Below are 16,964 nucleotides of genomic sequence, written 5' to 3' on the forward strand. Positions count from 1 at the left end.
AAAAAAGAAAATAGCAACCATATCAAGTGGGATCTATGATAGGACTTACTCCCCACTGAGTGTAATGTCAGTGGATGGGTTATTTACTTCCGTCATCTTCTGCTCTTTTATCTCTGAATGGTCCTTTGTACTTGTCACCTGACAATGCATGTAATTTTTTTGTTAATAGAATTCAGCATTTTATGTGGACTGTGAGTCACTTGTTCGAGCCCTTCAAGAGCTGCCTCTCTCACTCCGACTCAACGTTGCTGCCGAATTGGTCCAGGTAAAAACCCCGACAGCATCTGCCCGTGTGTGCAGGTTAGAGCATAGGAAGAAGAATGAAAACTATCACTGTGCAGGATGGCTTACAACCACCTCTTTCTTCCCCAGAGCTGAGGCTTTCGTATCAGGGTAGCATTTTCAGAGTTTTAAGGGGGAAATGAAATAATTTTTAGTCTTTTTTTTTTTTTTTTTTTTTTTTTTTACATTTTACATGTGAAACATTTTGAAGGATTGAATGAAATGTGAAAGTATAAAGTCTGGCTGGTTTTTTGCTCAAAAATTGATGTGCCAGGCTCTGCATTAGCACTTAGTAGTCAGTGGTGATCAGACAGACATTGTTCTTGATCTCCCAGAGCTTAATCTATTGGGAAACAGGAGTATTGATCAAGTTCTCCAGTTGTGGCAAGTCCCATGAAGGAGTGTACTATGCTATGAGAATCTATAATAATGAACCTGATCTATTCTGGTGTGATTAGGAATGGCTTTTCTGAAGACTGTCAGATGAGCCAAGATCCAGAGTATAAAAGCACGTGAATGAGAATTTAGAGAAGAGTGACCCAATCAGCTCTGCCTTAACACTACTGCTCACGATGATGATACCCAGGACCATTCTGGTTGAAGAATGGAGTTGGCAGAATGTGTGTTGGCAAATGTACACAGGCGTGTACACGCCAGTGGAGAGCAGGTCAGGGCGAGCAAACCAGGGTGATGGTGTAGGTGTGACTGGGGTGGAGATGGCAGAGAACTGGACTTGACCAAGATGTACTTCAAAAGGAAAATAAGCAGGGCTTGGGAAATACTGGAAATGGAGAGCGAGCAAGTAAAGAATTGTTCACGGCCTTGCAGCTTGTGCAACTCAGCCAAGGGGGGGTATCAGGAAAGGAAAGGTTTGGATATGATGGGTCTGTGCCTCTGAGATATCGAAGTGGAAGTATGAGTTGGATACAGAAATCTACAGATGAGAAGAAAGGGCTAGAAGCATAAATGTAGGAGACCCCAGTGTAAGATAGCAACTGATGAATGAGCAGAGAGGGGGAGGCCCAACAGACCGTATGACAGGCACCTCACAATGTAGTTGTGGCTCGACTGCATTTTTAAAAAAGTGAAACCCTGAGCCGAAGAGAATCCCAGCAACTGGAGCCGTCAGTTTTGTTCTGCAACTGAATGTGTCACAACACTTGAGCAGCCACATGAATTGGTTACCTACCCAGCTCTTGTTTCTGTGGCCCTGACTGACCCCCGGTTTAGGGCAGCAAGCAGAATTCAGGGCTCGGGTTAATGGCAGGGCAGGGAAGTAGAGAGGATGGCATTTGTCTCTGACTGAGTCACCACGGAGCTCCAGGCATGTTTGGGCTGTTTGGGGTTTTATTAGTGATTGGGAGAGCGCTGCTGTCCCTGCTGGGTGACCAGGACACGTGCGGCTGGGGTGCATTCCCCGCAGAATGGGGCTGGGTTAGCCCAGTACAGCACAGTGAAGGTGATGGGGCCTCAGGGAGAAAAGTGGCCTGAGAATAAAAGTACAGATTAATTTTAGTAACTTTGAAAACCTGGCTAGTTTTAAACCACCTCCTTCCCCTCATTTTACTCAAATGTTACTACGGGTCATTCTAGATGACCTTTATTATCAGTGCATTTAAGTACAGTGAAAGATCCGCTTTGCTAATTACTTTTGGGTGCCCTTTACAGATGTTTATCTCCTCACAGATGTACACCTGTGTACATTCAAATAGACCTGGGGTACCGCCAGTTCTCAGGGCAGTCACAGAAAGACATGCCCTTGTGGTGTCAACTCCGCCATCGTGCAGAGGCGGGGGTGGGCAGAGGGGGAGGCACAGCCCTGTGGTGTTTCAGTGAGGTCTCCCCCATTTACCCGAGCTCAAAAAGGAAGGGTTCTCGGGCAGGGCCTGAACTGGGGGACCCTTTGTGACCTTCCTGTCTGAACTGAATTTCCTCTTCCACCCAGTTTGGCTTCTGTTGTTTTTGTTCCTGTGTAAGCAAACAGGGCAGGACTCAGATTTTCACCTGCGTTATGATGCTTCTCTTTCAGACCACCCTTCCTTTAGAGCTTCCTCAGGTGAAACCAAAGAGAAATGATGAAGGCAAGGGACTGGGGATGCAGTTAAAAGGGCCCCTGGGGCCCGGAGGAAAGGGCTCCACCTCCGAGCTGAAATCTGCCGCTGCTGGCTGCCCCATGTACCTGGGTAAAGATGGCCCCAGCCCGGCTCCCTCCACGGGACCTCAGAAACCCACCGCCCCCCTGCAGGCAGCAGCAGACCACTTGGAGGAAGAATTAGATCTGCTGCTTAGTTTAGATGCACCTGTAAGAGAGGGAGAGAACCCTGCACCAGTCCAGACCGTGCAGGCCCAAGAATCTGAGAAAGATGGGGAGGTGACCCAAGAAGAACAAGGTATGGCTTTCATTTTATTCCCTATCCATCTTCTCACCTTTTGTGCCAACAGCCCCACTGGCATCCCATCCCTGCCCCTCTCCAGCAGCGTCTGCCATCGATCTGGTGGTGTCCGCCGACTTCTATTTCTGCGCTCACATCGCCGCTTCCCCCTGAGCTGACCTTTCGGACAACATTCCTCACTCAATACAGCAGGCTTGCAGGGTGCTCCCTGCCTGACTGCAATAATAAACCCAGGGCGGCAGATGGACCCCGTGCTGGAGAGAGGTGTGCAGATCCTCTTTGTCCTCAGCTGTGCTGCCGCAGACCTTTTAATCGACTGTCTGAGCAGGACCGTTAACCAGCTCTCCAGACTTCTGGCTTGCTATTTCCATCTTATTTTTGTACAAAGAGCACTTTGCCCTTTGTGCGTGCTCTGTGAGACCATGGGCCAGCTGCTATGGAGAGGCCAAGGCCAAGGCGGACGTGTGCCCCGTCCACACCTGCATTTGAGAACCTGTAAAGAGTTCTACAATAGTAGAATAGGAGTGCTACAGTAGTAAAAAGAAAACTAATCTGTTGGTCTTTTTAGAAAACTTAGTGAACTGGGACATTCAACTTCAGAATAAACAGAGGAGCAAGTCTCCCCCCCAATTATTAATTTGTTTAGTTATTACTGTATCTTCTTGAAGAGTTAAAGCCGTAATAGAATGTTTCCTGTTATGTAATCAGAGTTTAATTCCATCACGGAACAAACCCCAAGGAAGCCTTAACCCTCAGTTTGGGGACTAATGTGAAGTTGCTAACACTGCTTTTATCTCCCCAGGTCCTGCCGAGCTATCTGTGATGGGAGAAAAGAATGTGCAGTCTGAGCAACCAAATACATCGAAAACTGTTACTGAGGAGGAGCTTGAAGACTGGTTGGACAGCATGATTTCCTAACCTAAAAGGAAAAGAAAAAAGAAAAAAAAAAAAGAAAAAAAAAAAGTGCCTGACGCAATTTTTGGTTGCCTTGTCAGTAAGGGCGGGCCCCGGGCTGTCCTTCCAGAACAGCCACTTGCCGAGCACACCCAAGCCAGCGTGTTCCATCATGCTTGCCGCAGGGAACACCTACCTCTATGTTCCACGGCACCCGAAACTACCCATCTACGAGGCTCGCTGCATCCGCTCTCTGGCTTAGCAATCTCCCAGAGTCCTTGAGGGCAGGGGATGTTACGGCTCTTATTTCCAGCCTCGTTCCTTTCAGTGTTTAGAGCAGAGCAAGTGCTGCTGATAGATAGCAACAAGGCATGCATTTGACCAAAATAAACGAACGCTGCTCTACGGCATTCCTTTTTTTCTTGGGGGGATGGGGAAGCAAGGCGCTTTGTCCCATGCCCCTTTTCCAGTAATTACAGGATGGCCGTGGAATCATCCAGAAGAGGTACATCACCAGAGGCTGACACCACATATTGGTACGTGGTACTTTATTGCAGTGGGCACTTCCTTTGACTTAAGGAGATTCACCTAAACACAGCAGCTCCACTACTTACAAGGGAACCATAAAGCAGTACTCAATTTGGCATAAGAATGACATTTTTCTGAATTTTCAATACAGTACTTCTAATAACAGCAGTTGACAAGCTGTTACTGAGAAAGACAACAACAATAGGAATAACCTTCAAGTGCAGTTTCATAAAGACAGAAGATCACCACAACCCATTAATGGAACTGTCCGTCTGAAACAGAAACATAAAAAATTTGCATAGCTATATCTAAAGAGATTTTAAGGCACTTAATCGATAGTTCAGTGTCGACAAAGTGTTGGTTGGTTGGTTTTTTCTATTTCTTTTAACTGCTTAAAGCTTTTCAAGCTGATTCTGAATACATTCACTAGCAAGTACCATGGGAGAAATTTGCAGTTAAAATGATTTTTTTTTGTAGTTCAGACCATGAGTCACTAGTGGATACTGTCATGTGACATTCAAGTGTGTAAAATTTCAGGTATTGTGCATTGAAGACTTCATACTTCTAGTTCTTTCCTCAATGACACCATTTTCCATTACAGCTGAAAACTTGAAGGTATTCTCAACTACAGTTTCCTTGATTCTTTGCCATCTTTTAACATTTTGATAGGTTGTCTCCCCTAGGACTACGTCCATTAGGCACAAAAAGCCAAATCAATTCCAAAATATCACATATTTGTAACACTTTCTCATAAGGGAGGCATTTAGAATATGTCACATTTCAAATATTTTGCAGAACTATAAAAAGGATTTATTTCACTGGAAGTAGACCATCTAGAATTGTGGAGTTTCTTTCATTCTGATTTACCCAAGCTGATCTTCATATTGTTTCCGAAAGCAGTCACCAGCTGGGAAGAAATCCCAACACCTTTCTTGGTACATCTTCCAGACGTAAGATTCCTGAAATTAAGGAAACAAAGGGTACTTCTTTTTAAACCACAGTAAGCTAAAACCCAGATGGTGTTTACTTAGTAGGTCTCCCTTGGAGAATGGTGGGGGAGCCCAACCTCGCACCTTCTTCCTTGCTCTGCTTCCAGCCCAAGCTAGTTTAGGAGCAAAAAGTTATTCCCCACCCCCACTCCATTTCCCTCCCCCCAAAACTCAAAACACTGAACACAATGCAATGATTACGAGTAAAAATGCTGAAAGATCTAGCAGGAGGCTGATTCTATGCCATTTGTAATTGGTAGAATGCAGAACAACACACAATGAAGGGATAGTGAGTGCTAGTGGGCACAGATGCCTGGAGCACTGAAGAGAGATCTAGAACCAGTTGCCTCTCAAGTGTCTGAGCTGTGAAGTTTTCCTACAAATCTGATAATGTTTGAGTATTAGATAACCTACCTTTTCTTCCCTTTGTTCTCTTGTCTTGGCATTTGTTTCTCATACTTAGTCACAGAATCCCTTTTGACACATACTTTCACTCATACTACCCACACCTCCACATTCCCTGTGTCACCCACACATGAGGTGGTTATCTTTCTCCGGGTCTCTCACGCCATTTTACTCTCTTCGTTAGAGCCGCCCACTCAGCAACTCCTTGTCTTTTTGTCTGCAATGTTCTCCCCACCTCCAGCTATTCTACTCTGAAGCAGTAACCGTAAATGTCAGTGTTGGTTGGGAGGGATAAGCCAAGTCTCTAGGAAGAGATGAGAGTTTCCTGAGGATATTGGCTTCTTAGGTCACAAAGGGATGGCAGAATTATGCAGAAGAAGAATGTACACTGGAAACAAATGAAGTCATCTATCTACTTCAGACATCCTATGTTCTGTTGAGTCTGAAGACTTCTAAAAGGGGTACGAGTCTTAACACATTTTCTCACCTGACCCGTGTGTTCTGTCTCATCTTTATTAATCAGGTACATCAGGAAGAACCTGGAACAAGAGGAAAAAAATATAAGTGAGAAAAAGACAATATTACTTGGGTTAGTCTTTTTGTGAGGAGAAATTTTACCATTACTTGTGAGAAGAATTTTGGCTGCCTTTTTTTTTTTTTTTAAGATTTTATTTATTTATCTGACAGAGAGATCACAAGTAGGCAGAGAGGCAGGCAGAGAGAGAGGAGGAAGCAGGCTCCCTGCGGAGCAGAGAGCCTGATGCGGGGCTCAATCCCAGGACCCTGAGATCATGACCCGAGCCGAAGGCAGCGGCTTAATCCACTGAGCCACCCAGGCGCCCCTTGGCTGCCTTTTTAAAAAATCCTAACTGGGGGCACCTGGGTGGCTCAGTCAGTTGAATGTCTGACTTGGTTTGGGTTCAAGTCGTGATCTTAGGGCCCTGGGATCAAACCTCGTGTGGGGCTCGGCCCTGGGCATGGAGCCAGTTTAACACCCCCTTCTGCCCTATCCCCCCACCACCATGTGCTCTTTCTCCAAAAAAATAAAAATCCTAAACAATGAAAGGGTAACCAAAACTCCTACCATATGATTTTTAATGGCTGAACGTAGAACTAAAATTGTGTGTTTCTCAAGGATAGGTCATGGAAAAGGTAGAAAATATGTAACCTCATTAAGCTGTTCTCTTCTAGAAGGAGTTTTTTATTATAGACCTCTGAGAAATGCCAGTGCTAACGGCGGTGTGGCTAGGGTTCGAGTCTGTTCATCCGGTTCATCCGAGTATCCACGGAAGCCGGGGCTGGTCTTTCAGTTCACACTGCAGGATCTCAGAGACCACTTTCAAAGGAGCCAGTCTTGTGCCCTCAAAGACAGGACTGGGGACGGGGAGAGCCTGAGCTCCAGACTTCAAATTCTCTCAGGGTCTCCTTAGATCTGTAGCTTCAGCAGCGATAAAAAGATTTCATTCCTTCCTTCCTTGTCCTTAAGAAGGCCAATAGCTTTATCATGTTCGAGACTCGGGGATGGAAGACATTAGTTCCCGGCACATTTATTTGACAAAGCACCATTTTTCAGGGGAGTTTCAAATATGAACAAGATGGGTTCTCTCTCCTCCAGCATGCTGCTAGCAGTGCCAGAAGGGAGATTATTATATTATGTAGTGCCCAGGGAGGATGTCGAAGGGGGACAGCATCACAACACCCTTTCACATTTCTCTACTCACGGGTCCTGACAAAGGGCCAGGTGCTCACCTTTTCTAGAAGGACATCCATTCTGATCGCCTCCATTAAGATGGAAACTCTTCATGAGAGTTAACAGTGATGCATACTCATGACTTGAGGAAGGATATGTTAAAGTTTTTTTTTTTTTAATTTGTGCTTTTGTCTTCGAGTATATAAGGTATTCTAGCAAAAAGATAGGTCTTTGATACTTCTTTTTGACAATAATAACTTTCCCAAAGGCTAGGCCTGTTCCATCCTAAAGATTGGTTTTTCCTGAATAATAAAATGTAGACCCAGAAGGGAAGACATGAGCCGGGGAGCAGCTTTTTGCCTTTTCTTGAAAATGATCACTTACAGAGATATAGATACATTCAGAGATTACCTGCCCTTTCAGAGTCTCTTTAAGATAGAAGCTTCATAGGGTACATAATGGGCTCTGAATAACTTGTTTCCGAGTGACAGCTTGACCTCAGAACAAGTGAAATGCTTATTAGCACCTTCTGGGGGCCAAGGACTTCTACCCCATGTGCTAGGATACAGCGGTATGAAACACCCGTGTCCCACAACTATCCTGCTCTCCTGGAGCTTGTGTGTTCCCAGGAGAGGACAGGTGGGGTGAGGCCTACAAAGTGACCACAGCACCCAGCAACAGGCAGCTGGTGGACCACCTCAGCAGGAGCAAGTGTGGTAGGGAGGGGCCTAACTGGGGTGGGTTCAAAGGAGAATGGGAAGAGAAGAATCGAAGACAGTAAGCACAGACACTTTTAAGTTTTACTGGAAGGGAAAGAAAGCAGGGCAAGAGCGGGAAGTAGAAATGGGGTGGCAGGCTTTGTTCTTTGTTTAGGATAAAAAAAAATAACAATTGCATGGTGACAGGATAAATCTGGTAGAGAAAGAAATTGCTGTAGTTATGGGATATGAGGAAGGCATGGGGTCTCATCGCAGGTGTACAGGCTGACCTTTGTGAGGTGCAGGGAAAGGCCATAGCACACGTCTGTCAAAGCCCAGAAAGGCAGGGAATACGGACAAAGCTCGTTGAGACGCCTTAAAGTTTTTTCCTAACTGCCTCTACTTTTTCAGAGAAACAGGCAGAAATGGCATGCACAGGGGGGAACCCTATGACATAACTGTGTATTTTGCTCTGCGGCTCCTTCCCCCAGCCACTGTCACCTCTGTTGACCACGGATACTCACAAATAGTTGGCTAAGTTGTGCTCCTGTAAGGTATGTGTTTCAAAGCCATGAGGAGTCGTGTCAAAATAGTCATTGCCAATCCCACAGATGAAACATTTAGTCTAAGATGAATAAGAGAAGCAGTAAAGGCATTAGTACACGTGACATTATAGGCAGGAGGGAAAGGGCTGCTGGTCTCTGAATGGACAGATGATGAAAAATATGTCTCTCTCTCATGCTTTTGGCTATTAGTCCTCTCCGCGGTGTCCCGTCATCAACGCCTAGCTAGCAGAGCGCGGTGGAGGCAGCCGGGTGGCAGGTGGGGAAGCAGGGTGGTGCAGAGCAGAGAGGGTGAGGCAGACACAGCGCACCCGGAGCTGGCAGACAGGCACGGCAAGCAAATTTTGTCATTCATTTGCCTAAGACTGGACCTACATAATAGTAGACCCGATTACTTAAACCCATTTTCCACAAGATACAGAAATAAGCATTGGAGCTAGTCAAAGATTACCTCCATATCTTCTCGCACTTGTTCCTGCTGATCTCTTAGCTCTCCAAAAGCATCAATAATAAGACCTGGTATTTTAAATACAAAGACAGATAAAGGGTTTAAAGTAATCTGTTCAGAGGCTCCGGGCAGAGGTTCAATGGTAGAGCTATGTTGTTTTGGAGAAAAAAAAAAAAAATCAAAAAACCTCACAAAACTAGGAAGCAGAGTGAGAAGGAGATAACCAGCTCAGAGTGGGGGATAAAAGGAGGTAAGGGGTGGTCCTCCATTCCAATTCTCAGGGTTCTTGTGTCAGTGTCTGGGTGTATCTCTGGCTTTATGCCTAGCCACGTGCATGCATAGTAGATGCTCAGTAAATTGTTGAGTTAACTTGTAAGTGAATGTATAAACCTCTCTATATAATGTCATAGATAAAGATCAAGAACTAGGTATAAGGCCCACTCATACTTAACATAACTGGCCACCATACCTTGAATGATGGCCAGCAAGATGACAATGACGAAGAAGAAGAAGGTAATGTCAAAGACAATGCGGTACATCTCATAAGGGTCACCAGCAGGGTCTTCAATTTCGTCGCCAATGCCCCCTCCAGCTCTCACTCCCACATACATGTGGAACAGGTAACACTAGAGAAGAAAAATACTGGCAGTTCAGGTCAAAATCACAGAGTTTTGTTTTGAGCACGGTGGTTGTTAGTTCTTTCACACAGCCGGGTCCCAGCATGACGGCGCTCCCCGGTGATGTCTGTCCTCAACGCTTTTAGCTGCTGGCCTCAATGCCCACTGGTCAGCGTGGGGTCTCGGAAGGTGGCAAGACTTGTTACATTTAGTCTTTAAAAGAGATTCTTCGCTCATTAAAAGAGAGAATTCAGGTAGGGCATGTATAAGTTAAACCAGCTCTGGGACCTGAGGAACACGCGTTCACCAGACAGTAGTTTGCCTTCATTTAAAGTGCTACCTCCGGAAAAGGCCTCCTCTACTTTTGCATCCCCTATGTACCCGCGAGGGCAGGGATTCCTGCTGTGTCCGTGAGGAGACTTTTTCTCCTCCGGGGCTACCTGTGTGAACCAGTACAGGCATCCAGGAGCTGGCTCCCAGAGCAGGGCGCCGTCCTACTTGGAGGGGCAAGGTGCAAAGGAAAGGCAGTGATCGTGGAAAGCCAGGGGTAGTGTGGAATGCATGCTGGTCACACTGGTCCTCTCCCTCTGCCAGCTCAGCTGGAGCTCTGCCCTTTTTGCCCACGTGCGAGCGGCTGGCTGGACAGCAAGACCTCCTCCCCTCCCCTCCAGCCTGCTGCTCTGACACTTTTTTTCAGATGATAGTAGTTCTTCTGAAAGAACCCCATCAAGTCTGTTGGAATAAACTGAGCACCAGTTTCCTGGGAATAGATCCCTCTCAGATCTCAAAGAACCAAAGTTGGGCTTCCAAGAAATTTAGCTTCAGGTCCATTCACGTTCAGATAAAGGTAACTGGCATCTTTAACACAAGCACAGATGGAGGAGAACAGCCCTCCCCCAACCCCTGCAGTGTGGTCTTTCCACCTGGGCTTCTGCAACCTGGCTCCTTCCCTCTCTCGGGGACACTTCCCCCTTTTGGAGGAGACCTGTATTCTGCTCTAATCTCTGTCGGTGATGGGCTCTCACCGTCATCATGTCATCACACTTCATATCGGGCTCATCATCGTCTTCACTTTTGTTGTAGAACTTGCGGAAGAAGTTGAAGGCCACCACGGTGTAGAGGTAAACCACCACGGCCAGGAGACCGACAGTCAGAACCAGCTGGGGGCAGGAGGGAGACAGGAGAAAGGAGGTGGGTCTCCTCCAGAGCTTCTCAGGAGACTCCAAGGCAACAAGAAAGGTGAGGTGGAAAGGGGACAGAGGAGCGAGTGGCAGCGAAGGCTGTCCTACTGCAGGTGGACAGAACGGGCTCTGGGGAGAAGACTGTAATTGTGGAACTAAATTCTATCTCCCCCAAATTCATAAGCTCTAGCATCTCAGAATGTGACTGGATTTGGAGATCAGGCCTTTAAGAAGGTAAATTGGAATGATGGCTTTAGAATGGGCCCTGCTCTAGTCTACCTGGAGTTCTTCCAAGAGATTAGGGCACAAAGAGACGCCGGGAGCTGCAGGCACTGAGGGAAGATCAAGTGAAAAAGCAAGAGGGTAGCCAGGTCTAAACCAAGGAGAGAGGCCTCTGAAGGAAACCAGGTCTGCCTCCACCCTGATCTTAGACTCCCAGCCTCCAGAACTGAGAGGAAATAAATGTCTGTTGTTTACACCACCAGCCTGGTATTCTGTGAGAGCAGCCCCAGCAGTCACATGCCAGGGGCATGGGCTGGGCCTCAGCAATGTAAGGAGGGATTTAAGGACTGAGCAGTGACCGAACTAGGAGGAGGGCCCTTGCTTTTCCGCAGAGATGGCCGCAAGTGGAGGCTTCACAATATGGCTTCCACTCTAACACCGCTTCTAAAGAAAATTTCTTTGGACTGGTGGGTGTCCCTAAATTACATGTTTTCATAAATAACCATGAATGGATAATTGTCACAGCTTCGACACTGCCATAAGAATTATTTATGATGGTTCAGCAAAGTGACATTTTTCATAATCAAGAAATCTGCCTAGAACCTTTGCAGGGGTCATAAGGCAAGCTTGTTTCTTGGCTGGAGGAAGTACTCTAAATAGCATGATGCAGGATCTGCTCAATGGCCCATTGGAGAGGTTGGGGCTGAGCTGGAGAGGTGGAGATCACAGTCATTACTGAGATAAGAGCTTTGCTCTCGAGTTTTGAGTTGCTACACCAAAGGGGTAAGCATGAGTACTGAGATAAATACCAGAAGAAAAATATTCAAAGACTTCTTTGATGAATAATAACTTACCAAACCTCAGACAGCGGACCTCACAGAATGCAGTTGGTTTTAGAAACCAAGAACCTGGGCTTTGCACCAAGGAAGAAATGGGCTAGTTCTGTCACCTAGCAGCTGTGTGGTCTTGGGTGAGACACTTAGCCTCTCTGAGCTTCAGTTCTCTTATCTGTCAAGTGAGCATAACGTCTACCTTACAAAGTAAGTTGTGCCTGTCACAGTACCTGGCCCAAGGCACAAACTGGGCACAGTTGCTAGTATTGTTTTGTTTTTCACAATCTTGCCAGAGTTTATTTAGCAAGCCCGTATAAGGAATTCATTGTTTAAGCTTTCCATTTAAGGTACAGTTTTGTGTAATGCCATTAAGCCAAATCAAAAACTGAAGTTTCAATATCTGAGTAAAGGGAAAGGAAATAATTCTAAAAGACTGAACTGTAGAACTGGTGTTCCACAGATCACACTTTGGGAAACACTGCCTTTATAGGATCAAAGTTCCCAAGACACACATGTAAAAATACACAAGGGCCTTTCTCCCAGGAACCTGTAAGGAAGCATTTAACACTCTACGCAAACATCTAGATCACGGGTTCTGTTACTACCTCCCTAGACTTGAGCGGCTTGTATGTGGCAGCAAATCTGTATTTCTGGCTCTTCTCCATTCTTTTTATCATCAACCAAACAAGAAACAATGACTGTGGCTACTACCAGAAACCTAGAGAAAATAAACCACCCTAACGCCCGATGATCCAAAACCTTTTATCTTTTAGAAATTCGAGTATAGTGGACAATGTTACGTTAGTTCCAGGTGCTCAATGTGGTGATTCAGCATCTCTGTATGTTACACTGTGCTCAGCAGAGGTGCGGTTCCCATCTGTCACCACACACAACGCTACCACAGTACCAAGGACTATCTTTCCTGCGCTGAGCCTTGTATTACCACGGCTTATTCATCCCCTCACTGGCAGCCTGTGCCTCCCACTCCCTTCACCCATTCTGCCCAATCCATCAACCCCCGTCCCTCTGGCAACCATCGGTTCTCTGTATTTACAGATCTGATTCTGACACATTTCATTTTGGAACAATTAAAGGTCAATTTTGACTTCTTTTTCTAGTTGGGATCCCTATTTTTTAAGGTGTACAAAGTAATGATTTAATATATGTATACATTATGAAATGGTGCCACAATCAAGGTAATTAACATATCTGTCACCTCACACAGTTACTGGGTGGGGGAGCCTGCTGTGAGAATACCAGATCTACTGTCTTAGCAAATTTCAAGTACACGAAACAGTATTTTTAACTACAAGTACCCTGCTTTACATTAGATTCCCAGAATTTATTCATCTCATAGCTAAAAGTTTGTATTCTCTGACTGACGTGCCCCCTTTCCCCTGGCAACCATCATTTTACTCTTTGGTTCTAGTTCAATTTCTTTTTTTTTTTTTTTTGAAGATTTTATCTATTTATTTGACAGAGAGAGATCACAAGTAGGCAGAGAGGCAGGCAGAGAGAGAGAGAGAGAGAGAGGAGGAAGCAGGCTCCCCACCAAGGAGAGAGCCCGATGCGGGGCTCGATCCCAGGACCCTGGGATCATGACCTGAACCGAAGGCAGAGGCTTTAACCCTCTGAGCCACCCAGGTGCCCCTCTAGTTCAATTTCTTTAGATTCCACATATAAGTGAGATCATACAGTATTTGTATTTCTCTGTCTAGCTTATCTCCCTTAACATTAATGGTTCCTCTATATTGCTGCGAATCCCAGGATTTGCTTTTTTTTTATGACTAATTAATATTCCATTGTATGTGTATATGACATTTTCTTCCATTCATCCATTGATGGACACTTAGGTTTTTTCCATATCTTGACTATTATGAATAATGATGCTTCACTGAACATGGGAATGCAGGTATCTCTTTGATATAGTGATCTCATTGGCTTTGGACATATACACATAAATGGGACTGCTACATCATGTGGCAGTCCTAGATTTAATTTTTTGAGGAACCTCCATACTGTTTTCCATAATGGCTGTACAAAGCTGGGCCCATATTAACTTCTTTATTTTCCCCCTCTCCTACAAGAAGGTTTATAAATGGGAGGGAACTCATGTATTATTTACAAAATTGCACTTAATGAGGAATGAAATGCTAAGGAGTTTGAATTTGTTGACAAAAAGAGCCGTCAGAGGATTTTAATCAAGGGATTGCCCCTGACAACACTGCAGAAAACAGACTGGATATCGATGAGGCTGGACAGAGCCATGTCTACGTAGACAGAGGTACAGACGTGTGTGTGTGTGTGTGTGTATGTGTGTGTGTATGTCTAAGTGATTGCTTCTTAATCCGTATTTACAGATCTGATTCTGGCACATTTCATTTTAGAACAATTAAAGGTCAATTTTGACTTTTTTTTTTCTAGTTGGAATCCCTATTTTTTAAGGTGTACAAAATAATGATTTAATATATGTATACATTGTCAAATGGTGCCACAATCAAGGTAAGCACCCGGGGAGCTTCCAAATTGCATAGCCTGCTTACCAACCCCCAGGGAATGTATCAGATTCGTGGAGGAAAGAGCAAACCAGAAAAAGTCTCCAGAGCGATTCTGATATGTCCATCACCTCCTTCCCTCCCCCTTTCTCCTGGATGATCTAAGTGCTGAGGGTTTCTATACCAAGGTCTTACATCTCTTCAGTGATAGCTGCAGTTCTGCAGTAACAATCTACTAGTTCACGTGTTTGGCCAAGAAGCGTGGACCACACGCCATGACACACACCTTCCTGGCATACACCAGTGTATCACCCGCTGCTGACTTTCTTTCCCCCGACCCACATCTAGGCCTCTCCTGTTCTGCCCAGTATAGACCCAAGTACCTGCTTGCCGTTGTGAGTTACAGATGACAGAATAGTCCTCAGCGTCTTGAAGCCCATCGCAATGTCCAGCAGATGAGCAGCAAAGAAGAAGTTGTTGTAGTGGCCCAGGACTGACATGGTGGTATACCAGGCCAGGTAGAGAAAGGACTGTGCAGAAAGGACGGAGAGGCAATTGAGCAACCTTTCAAGCATTCGTGCCTCCTTATGGGCCCATGAAACCATTTTTTTCCTAGATACTGAGCAGCTGAGGTGCTGTGACTGGCCGGAGAACTGCCCAGTGAAAGCCCACCTGCCTTCCGCACTACTGTTCCCCCAGCACCAGGAAGGGCATCCATCTTTGACAAGCAAGCATTGAATCTTCTTGGCACCCACCCTAGCGTGTGGCCCTAGGGCATCCCATGACACCCCTGACCCCACAGCGCAGGATCTTGTTTTTCCGGGAGCCATACTCACGTTGTCGGTAAAAACAACTCCCAGCTTCCAGACATGGTACTTCATGTCAACGGAACTCAGCCTGAAGGGGAACAAAAACCTTTTAAAACTTATAAATGTCAGACTTTAGTTAAGTGTTTAATAAGGTTTTGGAAAAATTAAGTTTTTTTCTCTCAGGTTTAATAATCTAAACACAGCTTTGAGCTTTATCAGGTTGTATGTGGTGTTCCCCAGGAGACTGAGAATGGCTGAATCACGCATCTTGAAATTTTAATTAGTATTTCTCTTTCAGCTCGAACAGGCATAAAAGCTGGGAGGTCTTTAAGGTTTTTGAGGCCGCGTTCTCCCAGGATATCAGAACCTAAAAGAAAACACCTAAGCCAGAGAAGAGCCTGAGCACCCATGGGTGTGCTGTAGTCCCTCCCTCTGGCACACAGAGGAGAGCTGGAAAAACAAAGGATCCCCTTGGGCCAGACTTGGGATTTGAACTCCTGAGCTCTGTACCATGACACCAGAGAGGCCGCCTCTGCTTTGCTCTCTTCGACTGGGCTGAAATCCAGGGCATTTTTGTCCAAACCCAGGAGTTCCGCAATGCGTTCTGCTCCGTAGAGGTCGCCGTACTTGTTGATCACCTGGAGAGAGAGGGCAACAGGGCAGCCTGGGCTGCACATCACTGTGCCATCGCCAGCCCCGAGGCCTTCAGAGCTTCCCCATGCTCCGGGCTCTTTCAGGGAGTTGATGAAGACAGGACTCAAAATGCAACAGGAAAATGAGGAGGAAAAAAATAACCCCGGGAGAAAACAGGAATGAAAGAGACCAAGTGAAAACTACTCTTCAAGCTGATATCTATTTGGAGGGGAGAAGAAAACTAGTACGCAGAAAGTAGTGATTGTGTTAAGCAGTTTAGGGCAGGGAGTATAAGAATGGAGCCAAAACCTACATATGTTCATACAAAAAACCTTCTGTGACTTACTCTGTTCAAGATACCATCCTAAAAGCAACAGCAAATTTATTCATGTTTGTGTATGTAGAACTTAAAAAAAAAAATCTCCCATTTCTTTGGTGGTCATGGAAACCAGCCCCACCAACTGACAAGGCATACCTTTCTCTTAACAAACTTGTCCCAGTAGTTATTAGGAAAAGATCTGAAAAAGAAAATGAAAAGGGGAGGTTCTTAACATCAAGGCAAACATATCATGGAGCTGTGAGATCTGTGTCCGGATCTAGGATCTCCTTGGGTTTTGTTCTGCTCGTTCAAGAATTCAGACTGATTGAAGCTCAGAGTCATCACAGATCTAACTGATCTATGGTTTTGCTTCTTTGTGTTGACTTCTGAAACACCTGGAGAGCCACTCTGCATTTTCTGCCTCAGAAATATGATAAAGAGCCAGGATTTGTGATGGAAGACTAGACAGAAGCAAGGAGATGTTTCTTGATCCCAGTATAACTAGAAACAAGTATAACTAGATCCCAGTATAACTAGAAGCCCTATAGGGAAACACATGCCTTCGGGCTTCATTCATGGAGCACTTAAACTTTATGTTGGTCCCTGGGGTAAGTGATAGGGATACAGTGGTGGGAAGTACAGACAAGTTTCCTAACTTGATGGTTCTGGTACGGGAATCCCTTTAGTTCATGTATGTGGGTTTTTTCTTAACCACAGTGCTCTTCCACTCTATTCTCCATCTCCATATAACTCCTGTGGGGTCTGCTTTTCTCAGGGAATTAGATCCCTCTGTCTTTCAGAGGTAGTTCCCTTTACCACACCATCCCTAACCCCCCAGAGGAATGTCTTTCTTCAGCCTAGTAACTTATAGCAGCTCACTGCAAAGAGTTTGTAATTATTAAATCTAGGAGGAACTGTCACTTTCAGGTATGTTGGCAAAAACCACTTAAAATATTTTTTTCCTG

At 45.4% G+C, this 16,964-nt stretch overlaps 2 protein-coding genes across 2 annotated transcripts in view; one reads left to right on the forward strand and one right to left on the reverse strand.

Annotated features, from left to right (window-relative positions):
* AVEN (apoptosis and caspase activation inhibitor) overlaps positions 1 to 3,974 on the forward strand; it is a 166,584-nt gene extending 162,610 nt beyond the window's left edge. The window contains exons 4-6 of the mRNA XM_046008317.1: positions 170 to 265; positions 2,312 to 2,672; positions 3,478 to 3,974. Of these exons, the coding sequence (XP_045864273.1) occupies positions 170 to 265; positions 2,312 to 2,672; positions 3,478 to 3,593 (573 nt within the window). The 3' untranslated portion in view covers positions 3,594 to 3,974. The remainder of the gene's footprint in view (positions 1 to 169; positions 266 to 2,311; positions 2,673 to 3,477) is intronic.
* A 122-nt stretch (positions 3,975 to 4,096) lies between these two features.
* RYR3 (ryanodine receptor 3) overlaps positions 4,097 to 16,964 on the reverse strand; it is a 513,582-nt gene continuing 500,714 nt past the window's right edge. Inside the window, exons 94-103 of the mRNA XM_046008318.1 lie at positions 16,156 to 16,198; positions 15,558 to 15,685; positions 15,075 to 15,135; positions 14,622 to 14,768; positions 10,533 to 10,667; positions 9,360 to 9,516; positions 8,894 to 8,958; positions 8,404 to 8,504; positions 5,979 to 6,030; positions 4,097 to 5,056 (exon numbers count right to left, since the gene is read on the reverse strand). Of these exons, the coding sequence (XP_045864274.1) occupies positions 4,961 to 5,056; positions 5,979 to 6,030; positions 8,404 to 8,504; positions 8,894 to 8,958; positions 9,360 to 9,516; positions 10,533 to 10,667; positions 14,622 to 14,768; positions 15,075 to 15,135; positions 15,558 to 15,685; positions 16,156 to 16,198 (985 nt within the window). The 3' untranslated portion in view covers positions 4,097 to 4,960. The remainder of the gene's footprint in view (positions 5,057 to 5,978; positions 6,031 to 8,403; positions 8,505 to 8,893; positions 8,959 to 9,359; positions 9,517 to 10,532; positions 10,668 to 14,621; positions 14,769 to 15,074; positions 15,136 to 15,557; positions 15,686 to 16,155; positions 16,199 to 16,964) is intronic.

The sequence above is a fragment of the Meles meles genome, chromosome 6 (assembly GCF_922984935.1).
Source record: "Meles meles chromosome 6, mMelMel3.1 paternal haplotype, whole genome shotgun sequence".
Taxonomy (NCBI): Eukaryota; Metazoa; Chordata; class Mammalia; order Carnivora; family Mustelidae; genus Meles; species Meles meles.